This window comes from Channa argus, chromosome 18 (genome assembly GCF_033026475.1).
Source record: "Channa argus isolate prfri chromosome 18, Channa argus male v1.0, whole genome shotgun sequence".
In the NCBI taxonomy this organism is placed as follows: Eukaryota; Metazoa; Chordata; class Actinopteri; order Anabantiformes; family Channidae; genus Channa; species Channa argus.
The window spans coordinates 17,584,254-17,598,666 of NC_090214.1; the positions used below are offsets into that span (position 1 = coordinate 17,584,254).

At 39.2% G+C, this 14,413-nt stretch overlaps 1 protein-coding gene across 3 annotated transcripts in view; it reads left to right on the forward strand.

The window, feature by feature from the left end:
• Positions 1-355: 355 nt before the first annotated feature.
• The window catches only part of stxbp1a (syntaxin binding protein 1a), a 29,990-nt gene continuing 15,932 nt past the window's right edge, over positions 356-14,413 (forward strand). For 2 of the 3 annotated variants that reach the window (XM_067483766.1, XM_067483767.1), the window contains exons 1-6: positions 356-512; positions 11,803-11,852; positions 13,150-13,231; positions 13,332-13,408; positions 13,690-13,768; positions 14,197-14,300. In XM_067483766.1, the coding sequence (XP_067339867.1) occupies positions 476-512; positions 11,803-11,852; positions 13,150-13,231; positions 13,332-13,408; positions 13,690-13,768; positions 14,197-14,300 (429 nt within the window). In that variant the 5' untranslated portion in view covers positions 356-475. The remainder of the gene's footprint in view (positions 513-11,802; positions 11,853-13,149; positions 13,232-13,331; positions 13,409-13,689; positions 13,769-14,196; positions 14,301-14,413) is intronic. The other variant, XM_067483768.1, reaches the window with a different exon arrangement.

Here is a 14,413-nt window from a genome sequence, read left to right on the forward strand (position 1 = left end):
TAATCTGCAGGTGATGAGGCTAATAATATCATTAGTTGATGCATAGAAAGTTAGCCTAAGCTGTAAAACAGCTGTTTTACCTATGTATTAATAATTTAATTAAATCATAAAGAAAAATGCCAAATAGGTTATAGAGCTACACATATCAGCACGTACAAAACACAGAAACATGGAGAAAGCCCTGTTCAGCTTCTACACTAAATAAACAGGATTTTGGAAAACATCGTGTCTTTTATGTCGGAATAATAGGATGAGCTGGTGACTTGAACAAGGCTGTAGGCCAAATGGTGATTTTGTGAATATAATGTAAAGAGCAGATTATTAAGGTGCAGTTGCAGCTAAACCTGCACCTCCACCAGGGGGATGATGCGGAAGGATACGCAGTGACGTTTCCAACAGGAGGCTCCTCCGCAGCGCTGCGAGGGGAACACAGCGAGGAGAGAGAGGGGGAAGAAGCCCAACACTAAGCAGCATCATGGCACCTATTGGATTAAAGGCGGTGGTCGGCGAAAGTAAGAATGTTTTTTATTTTCTTATTAATTTCTTATAATTAGGGGAGATTCTGTGCTGCGCCGTTTGTGCAAATTCGGTGGCGTTTGTGTGTTTTTGCAGGATGCGGATGGTGATCATCATTTGGGTGATGATGATGATGATGATGATGATGATAATGATACTGATGAAGGTTGTTCTGTACATGGCCAATTGTATTATACGGTGAACGGCAGCAGTGAGGAACCTGCAGAGGCTGGTTTGTCTCGCTTGGCTCCTGCGGTGCAGATGCGCAATTGTATATCAAGCGGCGGGGAAGTGAACAAGCGGTGATTAGCCTACAGATTGAAACTGGAGCCATCCTTCCCCAGAAGAAGGCAGAAAGCTTAAAGCCAAAATGTAGCCCACGTACCCCTTTTAGCCTCGCTCCGCATTAATGTATTTGAGAAACTGTGTTTTTTCTGTGCTCTGAGATGCTGCAGACATTTCCTTCTCATTTCTAAGTAATCAATGCAAACCATGTAATGCAATGACACTGATCACGAAGGGACTGGAGATTAACCCTCTCCATCCGTGGGACTCCCTGATTTTACCAGTGCCTCACCCCTCTGATGGGGCACGAATCGGTTGCGTAAAACATCATTTCTCAACCAGATCGCACCAGTGCTGAAAGAAGCTGCTGTCAGCCCTGTTTCCCGTTATAAAGTTGGCCCAAAATTCCGCATTATCTCTAAGTACACGAACGGATGGATGCCCTTTTGCAGTGTCCTTTGCTGGCGGTGCGCCACCCATCATACCCAGTCTGTGTAGTACTACATTGACAGGGCGATGTAAACTCGATTGTCCGGCATGTGATTTCATTATTCGGAGACATTTGTTTCAGGTGGTTAGGGTTAGGGGGTAACCCTTCAGTGGTGTTGCTGTGTGAAGGAGGCCTGAACGTGGAGACAGGGTCAGCCGGGTGCAGGTCGTGATAGAGTCAAAACTCATATAAAGGCAGATGTCTTAAAAAGACAGCGTCGTTTTTCTCATTTATGTTCACGGGCTGCTTGTGGCGTGGTGCAGGGTTTGCTTCAGTTATCTGTTATTCCGTTTATTGATTCGGTTTCACGTATTACTTGGTCAAATCCACATGGTCGATCTGTAATAATGTAATATTCTCAGTAACATTGCTGCAGCTTTACATTTCTTTAATCCTATATTTGTCGTGGGTACTGCTGCAAACTGTAGGCCTCATCCTTTCACACACACCTTAATATACGCATCTATCTCCTTAGTCACACACATGAAGAAGCTTATGCTTTGGCTGGTAGTCAATTCTCACATGTGTGAGTCTGATACATCAACAACCAACGATTACAAAACCAAACATATTTATGATTATCTAATATTGTTTGAATTGATGATGGTAAAAACGTCTAAAGCTGAAAGATATGGTGGAAATTTTATGTGCATAAAAAAAGCTCTGGGCTTAAGTAGAATTTAGACAAAATGCCATCTACAGTGATAAAATGTGTTTAATACCATTATACCAACAAGACCATTATCTGAACCAATAGGTTTATTGATTTGTTTTGTTAGTTTTTATTTTGGTTATTTAAATAGCTGTTTTTAATTAAGGGGATTGTGTAAATCAATGATATAAATTGTATAGATAAGGCTATAAAATATATATATTTTTAGTATAGTTCAGTCATCGCACATTCACCATAGAAATACACAGTGATTTTTACAAAAGATATTTAAATTGTAAATAAGATAAAAAAAATGTAAAAGTTGTTTGTCTCCCCATGTCCTAGGGGGACAATAATAGCCTCTGACAGGCAGTTTTGAATCCCTCGAACAAAACAGACAAAAGAATTCCTTCATATGTCAGTGTGTACCTTAGCTTGTCACAGTTTGAGTTTAATAATGGAAAAGCAGCAGAGACAATGGAAGGGTAGTTGAACAGAATTTAAGATAACCAACAGAAACTAAGGTAACTAAAAAGGAAGGGAGGTCAGAGTCAACATGAACTCAAAATAAGGGTAGGTGATTACATAAACGGTGGAAGCTCTACATTAATTACATTAACTACATTAATTGTGTTCTTTTTTTACTTAAAGTAATTGGAACCAGGTTAAACAAATAATCTGAACCAGGCGGAATAAACTACAGACTAAACATGAATCAGAGTGAATGAACTAGACACAAACTAGGCAGAATGAAACTCCGGAAACTGAACATGAACCAGGGCTGTGCAAATGCGAAACTGAACGGAATAGGCTGGATTAAAACCTAAACATTAAGCAGGGAATAGAAACTAAGCATACACCAGATTTGAGTGAACTAGGAGGCTTACACATGACAGACTGAGCAAAACATTTGAAATTAAACATTAAAGATTAGGTGTGAGTCTGACCTAATGAAGAGAGAAAATAAACACGAAGCAGCTAGGGAAACTAAGCAGGCAGGTAGTAATAAAATAAATAAACCATTAATATAACTATAGCACAGTCCGAGACCAACGTACAATGAATCTGATACACAAAAGTCTGTGATAAGGAGATGAGGGCTAGCTGGGTGCAGAAACAGGAAGAAGCAGGGATGGGAACTGACGGGGAACTAGGTTTAAGAGGGGGTGGAATGGGACAGAATCCCGAGTTGGATTTGTGAGATAGCATGGCCAAAGCAAATGGGGTGCTAAGTGAGATCTGAATCCAGAGTTCATGCTGTGGTATGTATAATTGTTGGATGTCTTGGATGGCAGGTAGGCATTGTGACTGGGGTAGGCCTTAGTCAGCCTTGAGATGCAAAATAGTGCAGACAAGCAATGAATTAAAAGACAAAACTGAATAAAATTGCGGAGAAACAACAAAAACAAATGCATCCCCACCGGTGCAGGTGAACGTGCTCTGTGGCATGTATAAAAACGCTGTGTTGGGGCACAGATGGCAGGAGCTTCAGTCACAAACTTACCTGGTTAGTGTTTCATTAACAGTGAATAAAGTCACACCTGCATTTACATCTGTGAGAAAGACATCAGTAATACAGAAGGAATATTTGATGTCTGTGGGGGATATTAGAGTAGGATAACATTGGATAAATTCCATATTACAAAGATGAATGCACATTTAAGAGTTCAGTGGTGCAATAAACACTGCCACCAGTCTATAGAGATGGGGAAATAAGTCATTAGGTCAGATGAGTCCATATTTTCTACAAGTGGACGAGTGCATTTATGGCACAAACCAGTAGCACAGTAAAGGCCTTAATGCTTGACCTCTACAGTGAGGAGACCTGGTGGCTCTGTTTTGCTATTGTGCCTTGGATCCCCATGTCTCCTTGGAAGGAAGGGTCAGCGCGAATCAACACAAAGTTGTTCTGAGTAATCGATTTTGTCCTATGATGAAACATTTTATCTTGTTGGAAGAATCTCTTCTAGAAAGACAGTGTTCCCATCTTTTAGGGTCACTGAATGATTTGATGCATATAAAGATTATGTGAATCCTGTACTATGGTCGACGCAGTAAAATGGATCAACCCAGTTGAACATCCATAGAAGATTATGGACATGTTAGACAGCAATTTCCACCAAAATCATCAGAACAGCAAATGAGTGGATGTCTTTTGGAAGAATGCTGTGCTGTCCCTCCAGCAGGGACTCAAAGAATCAATGTTCTGTTGGTTTTTCATTTAATTTGTCACCCATTTGTAGTATCAGGTCATATTCTCATGTTATAGTTTTCCATGAGCAGCCCCACTAGCGATTTTGCTAAGCATGATTTTGCTGTAATATTTGCTGTAATACTTTAGATTTAAGCTTATCAACTGAATTTCATAGTAATTATATCATCTGTGCACCTGTTGTATTACACAATACAACTTTAAATGCTGAATATTTGTGTATTTTCTGCATTATTTAATTATTTATGCCTTGTAACTGCCTATTACATAACCCGGTTTGTAAAACTGAGGAGAGGCAACAGATGCAGGCCCTTGTGTTGAGTGGATCGTCTTTTGGAGAACAATGTAAACATGTTTCCCAGAAGGTAAAGGCAGAAGCGCAGCAGGCAACACCTGTGCTCTGTTTGGCTGAGGTGAAGCTGCGATGGGATTGGTGGAGAGGGAGGGCGACACCATCGTGGGTTCTCTCTGCAGCAGTAGCTGTAACAGCCAGGATGAAGGAGGGGGATGGGTAGCAAGCAGAGTTTCACCCTCCCCTATCATGACTGAACATGAGCATCAATCTCAGAGAGTAACACGAGGAAAATAAGCCTGAATGATGTGGTTTCTGATGTGGTAGACCAAATTTACTCAGATGAAGTAGCCATTTTTACCTAGTGATAACAAAAGACAAACAGTACCTATGTAGTTGGTTGAATTGAATGGAAGCAATACCATGCAAATCAAGATTCTGCAGAAATCCTGTCTGTCCAGTAATATCATAGAACATTAAAGGAAGAAATTAGTTAATTATTACACTATATATCATAAAGCTGCTCACTACTTCCATTTATTGTCTTTACATGATTATTGCTGTTCAGGGTCATCAGGTTCATTGCACCTCCAGTGCTGTTATATTGTAACAGTACTATATAAATTAAAAAGAAAAACATCTACGAGCAGTGTCATGAATAATGTCATGGTGTCCACATGAGAGACAAAATATGGCCATTTGGCACAGCAGGTTAGACGTTGATATCAGGAAAAGTGTTCTGACTACAATAAGTCTGAAGGTTAAAAGCCATATGATTAATAACTGTTGGCCCATTTTCATCCCTTTTATCCATTCATCACCCAATTTAACTCCAGCGTAATCATGTTGCAGTTTAAATGGCATGTGGTTAGTTCAGTAGCTTTTTATTCTGGCTGTTAGACTACTTACTGTGCATAGTAGATGTGGGTTGTTAAAGTGGGCAGTTTTCGTCTTAATTTGATGGTAACCAGCAGCCTAGCAGACAATAAAGTACATTTGACATGCACACAACAGCGTGACTCAAGCCAGGGACATTATCATCACATGGTCACCATCTGATGTTCTATGTCCAGCAGGATGCACATCAGTGGTTTTAGATTTAGTCAGCTGCACATCATTTCTGTACAGAGAACAAAATAAAGCCTGTGAAATGCTATATCCAAAGATCAGGTTGATGGATAAATGGATTCTGTGTCACCTAAAACCAAACATTCTTGTTTTCCCATTTCTCTTTTTATTTAAAATTAAGCAACACAGATATGTGTTAATTATAAGAGTGGGGGTACTGCTATTTTTAACATTTATGTTCACCCTCACTCCACTTCTGTATGGAACACAAAGATATGAGCTTGACTGTCATCATAACAAAAAAGAATAATTCCCAGAATGTTGAACAATTCTTCAGTTTATTATCGATTGGTTGTTTTCTGAACCTTGGAAACAACAGCGCTTTGCAAAGAGAGGCAGTGAGGAAAGTTACACAGTCTTGCCTGTATTTAGTTACAAGGATGCACACACACACACACACACACACACACACACACACACACACACACACACACACACACACACACACACACACACACACACACACACACACACACACACACACACAGGCACTAACCTTGGCAGCATCACTGAACCAGGGGTCCCACAGCCCCTGGGCAACTCTACAACACACTCACGCAAACACACAAAACAAATACACACCCTCACTGCAGACACAAAAACTGCCAAATAAATCCAAGCTGAAATGTCTTGTCGCCGTGGTTACAGAGCATGAAAGGCTGGCTGAAATAGAGCTCAATAATGCTGGGTTACAGTGGCTCATAATCCTAATGAATTCCACTTCTCTTTCACTGAGGAAGAGTGCTGTGTCAGAGCTGGCAGACATCCTCTTCCTCCCACTCCTCTCAGCAGCACATGACTGCTCTCTCCATCCTCCTCTTGCATGCATACACACGTAAACAGTGGAGTCATATTTAACACAGTTTTATAGAAACATCTACGCGCAGAAGAATCGCACAGTACAGAATGGTACCATGGTAAGGTTTTAAATTGTTAACTGTTAGATGACTAAATATACCACTTGCTATTGATTTAGGGGTTTACGCTTTATATTAATCAGGGCAACTGAGTTGGAGGAGTCTACAAAACACTCAGCGAGCTTCAGACAGATCAGCCCGCAGCATCACAGTGCATCACTTGCAGTTTATCCTCACAGTCTATTATGTACTGCCTGCCATCTTCAGTGCCTCTGTGGCCTCTGTGACTTGTTTCCCGGCTTCACTTTACTGTGGCCTCCCTGGTTAGCTGATGTAGAGCACTTAAAAAGAGGACAAATTAAACACCTTTAATTTAATGCATTATCCAGTTTAATAAAGTAATGATTCATTAACCCTTTTGACAAGTGAATGGTCTTTGAAGTCACAGCAAATCAGCACTGAGAGCATCTTAATTGTCTATGATGGTCGTTCATATTAAAATGGAAAAATATGGGCTATATTCACATGAAGGATTTGATGAAATTGTTCTGGGAAATTAGTGGAGAGACTTGGAAATGTAGAGGACTGCTGTCTTCCTCTGACACTTTGCTGACCTGCACTGTAACAGAGGACGAGGGAGAAAAGAATAAATCTGCTCACAAACACATAAAAACAATTGTTTCATGTAATATTCAGTCAGATACTAGCACGTGGAGCATGGGGGCCCAAAGGGAAGAGATCAACATTGTGCCAAATGACTTTTGATTTGATGAATTATGAGTGAATAATGAATAAACACTACACAATGAATAAACAGGAATATTTTAGTTCTTGACATATTTGAAAGACTTGAACAATTAATATAGAGTTTCTGAACCAAAAATGTGTGTTCTTATCAACACTAAACACTTTAGCAATATCGTATTAGCTGAAATTCCTCGAACTGGGGATGTTCACTAGTTAAACATCAATTTGTAAATTCTTGTCATTGACAACATTCTCATAAGAAAACTGCGCTTTTCACTGTTCCTGTACATCATCTTCCATCACACATAGTGCAGGTCATGGGAACAGCTCATTAAAAACAATTACCTCATGTCTCTCTATCTCACCTCTCACTGAGAACATATGGGATGTCAGAGAAGCTACAAACACATGAGCCACTTCTGCATTTCTCGTTAGCTGCTCGTGCCTGGTTAGATTATGTAACTGCAGGTCAGTCTGATCACACTGTGAAGAAGAACAAAAAACCGATCAATTAAATTTCAGGTCAGTGCTGAAGGCACTTCAACGGTCCAAAAAACTGTGTATGATTAATTCTCAAAAAAAACTGTTTAATTTTTAGTCAAATGACCAATCAACAAATGGACAAATAATTCAAGCTTCTTTTAATTTGCAGTGTGTTTCACCCTGTCGAAGGTCTCTGTAACTAAACCCTGCCTCCATTTTGTCCTGTATTTCTGTGACACATCTTTTATTGATGTACTGTTGTAGATACCTGGTTTTATATTCCCTTTTGTAATTTGTCTCAGTGGCTACTAAGTTGAGGCCCTGGCAGGGAAGCTTGGGTTATTTGAAAAACAAAGTCTCTAAGGCTGTTGTTGTACCACAGTGCAAGTCTTAGTGATATGGCTGAGTGTCTCTTTAAGATCAGTAGTGCCACATTCTCATGGGAGGCTGCTGTGAAGCTGGGTGATCCAGGGAAATCAAAAATGGGTCATGTACTCATAGGTGAAATTCCCAGAAGGGAGAGAACTGCGAAGCAAAGGGAGAAACTCTCAGCTCTTTACTGCTGCATAATATGTAGTCTGAGTGGGGGAGTCTACGTCGACCCGGTGATGTACTGTACATTTATACATCCCACTGTGTCTTTTTGGGTGAAATGTCTCTGACATGACAGACATTTAGCCTGGTCAAAAGCAGTCCTGTGTGCTGTAGTTGGCTGTGGTTTACTACATTTAACGGCAATTTCCTTTGCATTTTATTTGACTACTTTCACTTTTCCTCATTGCACACATGATTAATGGGAATCCCAGAATCCCAGAAGTCTGTCTGTGAAATTAAACAGAGAAGACTTATAATATGCAATTTAGAAAATGTGTTTTCATTGGGCAGTGAATGCTGCAGCAAGTGTCCAACAAGATGCTATAATTTGTTTTTGTGTGCTTACGTCCCAAAAGTTAGAATTAGAATTTGGAATAAAAATATATTGAACTATGAAATCCTGTTGTGCCTTTGATCTGTCTTTGTTTTCCACACTTCTGCCACTCCTGCCTGTTTGGTTGACACAGCTGTTGGGCTGTTTGTTCAGATCCCTTCCCATTGTGTCCCACTGCTTCGTTCCTGTATTGTTTTGCCTCTATCAGGTCAGAGAGGAAAAATCCTCACTGCTTCTTCTCCCGATGTGATTTTGACTGTCATTCCTTTACTACATTAGAAGAGTGTGCAGCAGTCACTTCACTTATATTATTTCATTTATCACATGCTTTGTTGAAGGTTAGTGCACAGACACTGGAAGGGAGGAGAAAAACAGTAATACAGTTCTTTCTACTCCATTCAGCACTAAAAACATGTCTTCACAATTCTGTCTTCAACTACAACAACAAAAGAAACAATTTGTCCAGAAGATTTCACACAAGCTGCGCGAATAGTTGTAGGTTATTTAGGGGAGACTATGTTCATGTAATTGAAGTAAAAACAAGATTTGTGTTTGGACCATGAGAGTGCATGACTTTCATTTGTAGCCATGGTTGTATCAACATGCTTAATATAAGTCTAATTTTCTCCACCACTTCGTGGAAATAATGTCTGTTTAGCTGCTCTGTCCTCCATTGTGTTTCTGTTGTTAGGTGCTGGGTCCATAGATGACAACTGGTAGACACAAATTTGATGAGAATTGAGTTTGGAGGCTAGACAATCAAAGCATTGGGCTAAAATTCTCCATAGCGCTAAGAAGAACAGAAGAGGCAGGTTCTCTGAAATCCACATGTTTTGGTCATTTGACCCATTGTGTTTTTTAAAACAATGTAAAGTAGAGGATTCATATTGCTTATAAAACCTGAGAATAATGTTTTCAAACATAATAACTGTAGTCAGAATAGATGTGTATCAGTAAACAATGCTGAACAGAGTTTCCTGCACAAGCGGAGGTCTTAAAAACAGGGAGTAACAGAGAAAGTAGCCCACTGAAAAAATAAGGATTTGTTTTATTGTTACTTAAAGCTACAGAACAACATTGGCAGTAGTGGAAGGATGTTCTAACTCCCAAAAGCTGCTTATTGTAGTTTTAACATTACTGCGCACAAGATTCTTTCTATGTTATATCTTACAAAAAAAACACCAGTCTATTCCAGCTCAGTGATCTACTTTTATCAGCAAACGGCTGCAGCACAGAACTAGAGGAAACACATCAGCACAGGAAAAGGGAGAACACGATATCCCTGCTGCTGCTTTGTTTGGGGAAGTGTCATATCCTGTGGCCTAAAGCTGCTGCTGGATAAAAAAAAAACATGTTGAATTTTTAGGAATGAAAGTGAACCAGCTTTAATTTTACAACATTTACTTTGAGCAATTATCTAAGATTTGTTAACAGCTCCATGGTCACAAAATTGGCTCCTTAACAAAATAAACAGGTTTGGTTTTGGTGCTTCGGTTTCTATTGGCTCTGTTTGATGACATAGCGGCGCAGAGAGCAGGGCTGATGATGGAAATATGCTGAAGCTCAGTCTGGGAGTCTCTTTGTCATATAGTGGGATTAATATTCCTACTATTCCAATATCATAAGTCCCACAGGAGGTCAGATACAGTTCTTCTGACTCACAGGAGTCTGTCTGTTCTGGAGTCACTCGGTCAAACTTTACAGTGGGAAGTTGCTTTTAAAGGCCAATTCTGTAGTTTTTTTCACAACACAGAGATCAGTTAGCACCGAATTCATAGAGTAAATACACACTGTATGTACTGTATGTACATATATATAGAGCTAAGTTTCCATCGTTCTGACTTATCTGTCCATCCTGTTAGTGACTTTTTATGGCCCATCTTCACCTGGAAAAATTTTCCAATTGGTTGATTTGAAGGCAGAAAACACAAGTGATACCTGAGAACACACAGGCCTGATCCTTATGTGATGTGTTTTCTATAATCTTTTCGGTACGTTTTCCCTTTAATCTGTGTTAATCCGGCAGTATCTGTGTGGCCTCAGGTTTTAAGCCAGGGCCAAAGGGCTTAGTGGTTTATATTCACAGTGATCCTGCATGATGTTCAACAGTAATTCACCCTAAATGGATTAATCCTAATAAAGCTGGCAGATGGTCAGCACAGTGATCAGGCCAGTATCGGTATTGTGGCATAAACACGACCACTGTACCGCAAACACACAGTGGATAAAAACAGAACCAGCTCTGTCAGTGACCTTGTTGCAGGCCATGTTTTACTTTTGCATTTTATTGGTCTCTAGTGTAGCAGTTACATTATGGGATTTTTACATACCAGCAGGGTGGGATGTTAGGTGTTTTCCACAGTTGTTTGCTGTTTTTTACATTTTCTTTTAGAACTAAATAAACATTTTGGACTTGAATTCGGCACTGTAAAATAGTTTTTACTACAGGACATGCTATGAAAGACAGTACAGGGTATTTCCAACAGAACCAGGCATTTGACTTTGGTTTGGGGTGTGTGTGACGGTGCAGTGTGTGGGTGTGTTTTACACATACATACATCTAACATAGATATATAGATAGTTATAAATTATGTTTTAAAGTTGGTTGGAGTTTTTATAGAATGTTTTTTCTTACCTATTACAGGAAAACATTAGTACATGCTAGTGATCATTCCAAGTTTTAAGAAGAATTTGGGATTTATGTATTTTCCTGCCATTAATAAATTGGTAGTATGTACATACACTCCATAACTTTCATTTTCATTTATTGTAATAGCTGTATCCTTTTTATGATATAAGAACAATTTCATCTTGATTCCTGTTGTATAAAAAGGGGGTTACAGACAAATCATGTCAAAGAATAATAAACTACTCCTTTTGGACACAATTCACATGATGTCATTGTTGTCGAGCAGTTGAGGTGTAACCAGCACATAATCACACCCACACAAAAGCATCTAGTTGAAATGGACACATTCAGGCCTGCAGGGTTTAAAGATGCAGAGCAAGGAAATAATGTTGGTTATCGTTGCTTGGATCTCTTTAAATCTTTTTGTTTTATGTTTCTGAGGCCTTCAGCAATATCACCTGTGTCTCAGTGTGTGTGTCCCTCTATATTAGTATTAACTATTCCATGTTCCTACATGTCCCTGTCAAAGTGCATTAAAGCATCATTGTTTAGATTCCTGATGAATTTTGTTTTTGTTTTACAGAGATCATGAATGATGTGATCAAGAAGGTAAAGAAGAAGGGCGAATGGAAGGTGAGAAGTTCACAGTTACTTATATTTTTATTTTCAATGACCAACATGTCTTAACTAAGACAATCAAACGGTTGAAGTTGCCTGTTGTAAAACTTTTTCTTGAAGTAAAACAACTTCTAATTTCCTGTGCTGAAGCAATGATTCATGTGCCAGCAGGCTGAGCCAGTGTCCTGCTTTACACACATAAAAGCAGCGTTCGGGAACATAGTAATATTTAATTTAAAAGTATGAACCACTAACTTGTCCTTCACTGATATTTAACTTGTTTCTTTCGATTCTATTTTGGGTAGTACATATAAATAAATGTCATTAAACATCCCTCTGACTTCCCTATATCAGAATATCTCTCTAGGTTTAGCTTAAAAATGCCTTCAGATGACATCACTTGGAGGAACCTTCAGATTATGTCATCTCATCACTCATGAGATGAAGTTTATAATCATGGTCAAACTGCTATTCCAGAGCTCCTCCAGATAACATCATTTGAACTACTTATGATGAAAAACTCCTCCGGATGACATCATCTGGACAGCTAGAAGCAGAGAAATATTTTCATATAGGGAAGTCAGAAGGAAGTTAAAAAGCATGTACATTTACACCCTAAATTAAAGCCACAGAAAGCAAGTTGACAATGAGTGAAGTCACCCTTTAAGAATAATTAATATGGGTTATTGTGCATGAATGATCAAACACGTACCCTTGAAACCTCCCAGACTCAGTATGAATACATTTGTATCACCAGAGCAAAAATCCTAGTTCTTAAAGCAGATTTTTAAGTGAACTAGATGTTTTTACCTCACGTCAGCTGCAGTTTTTGCCTTTTCCGTGACTGTTTCAGCAGATGATGTAAGATGGTGTCGCCTCCTGTTTGTATTGAGATGACAGTGTTGAGTACTAATATACCAAACAGAACAGATGTGTACCAAGTACTGCCCAGTTCAAACACAGCTCATTTTCTATAAGTAAGTGTGGTGCAGCATGCGCTCAAATACTTTATTAGTTTAATATTTTTAAAGACCTGAAATCAGTGTTGAAAAATGTTATAATGGCTGTACAGCTTTCCTGCTGAGCAATGAAGAATTTACAACCAATTTTAAGCTGTTTTTAAAAGTTTTGAACTTTAAAGTAAAAGTGACTCTACACATCAGGTAAGATGCATGCAGGAAACATCCGGAAAATCAAACACTCCTCAAATTGAACTGTACAACATCTGCTATAGAGCTTTATTTAAATGACTCACTTTTGATGTAATGGTCAACTGTGTTTGCTTAGTTACTGTCCTCTTGTGTGTTGCCAGGCGCTGATTGTGGACCAGCTGAGCATGCGGATGTTGTCGTCCTGCTGCAAGATGACAGACATCATGACTGAGGGCATCACCAGTAAGGACAAACATGTGGACTATGTTTCCTGAACTGTGACACTTTGATTGTGTGTGTATGAGCCTCGGTAACATGTTTGTGTTTGTGTTTGCTCCTTTAGTTGTGGAGGACATCAACAAGCGACGAGAGCCTCTTCCCAGCCTGGAGGCCATTTACCTGATTACACCTACAGAGAAGGTGAACACGCTCTTCTGTCTCTCTCTTATGTTCAGAGGTGTGTCTGTGTTTCCAGCAGAGACACACATTTTCAAAAAAGCAGTTGGCTGCTTATTTGATTTAGGCTTTTTTGGTCACTTTGGTTAAATAAAGGAAGTTAAGCTCTCATATATAATATTTCTGCAGTATACATATGTTTAATCAAAACATGAGGCCATTCAACAGCATATACTACATAAGTGAATTGACTGTTTTTGTAAACAGTCCCCTGAACTCAATCTGATACCATGTTCTTTCTTCAGTCGGTCCACACCCTCATTGCAGACTTCAAAGACCCTCATTCATCCAAATACAAGGCAGCCCACGTTTTTTTCACTGACTGTGAGTATATATATATATATGACTTTTAGTAACATTAGGAAATGTACCTTTTTATTTCTAGCAGGAAAATTAGCTTTAGGTGATTACTTAGCATTTTTTCTGTTTAATCTTCTGTTTTCTTGCTGCACTGATGCACCTTTTACACTGAGCTACAATTGTCTTTATCCTGCGCCCACTGATGGATAGGACTGTTTAACAGAAACAAATATTAGAAAAAAGGTTACTATATGTACTGGATGAAGGTTGGAAGAACAAGTAAAGAAACCAACCTTCCCTTCCAAACCTCACTGAAAGCAGTGAATCACAATTACTTCGATTAGCTCTTGATATTTATTCCATTTCTGTTTTTTATTTCTTCTTTAGCGTATTAGGGCAGAAGATAATAAACTACAAGCGGCATAAATGTTTCTTGTTTCTGTACTTTCCAGCCTGCCCCGATCCTCTGTTTAATGAGCTGGTGAAAACCCGTGTATCCAAAATTATCAAGACCCTGACGGAAATCAACATCGCCTTCTTGCCCTATGAGTCTCAGGTAAATATCCAGCTGTTTATTTCGCTCTTTGAAACTGAATTAAAGCCTGTCACAAAACACAGGGTTATGAATAGCAGCCCCTCCATTCTCGACCTCTTTTCATTTTTCAACGC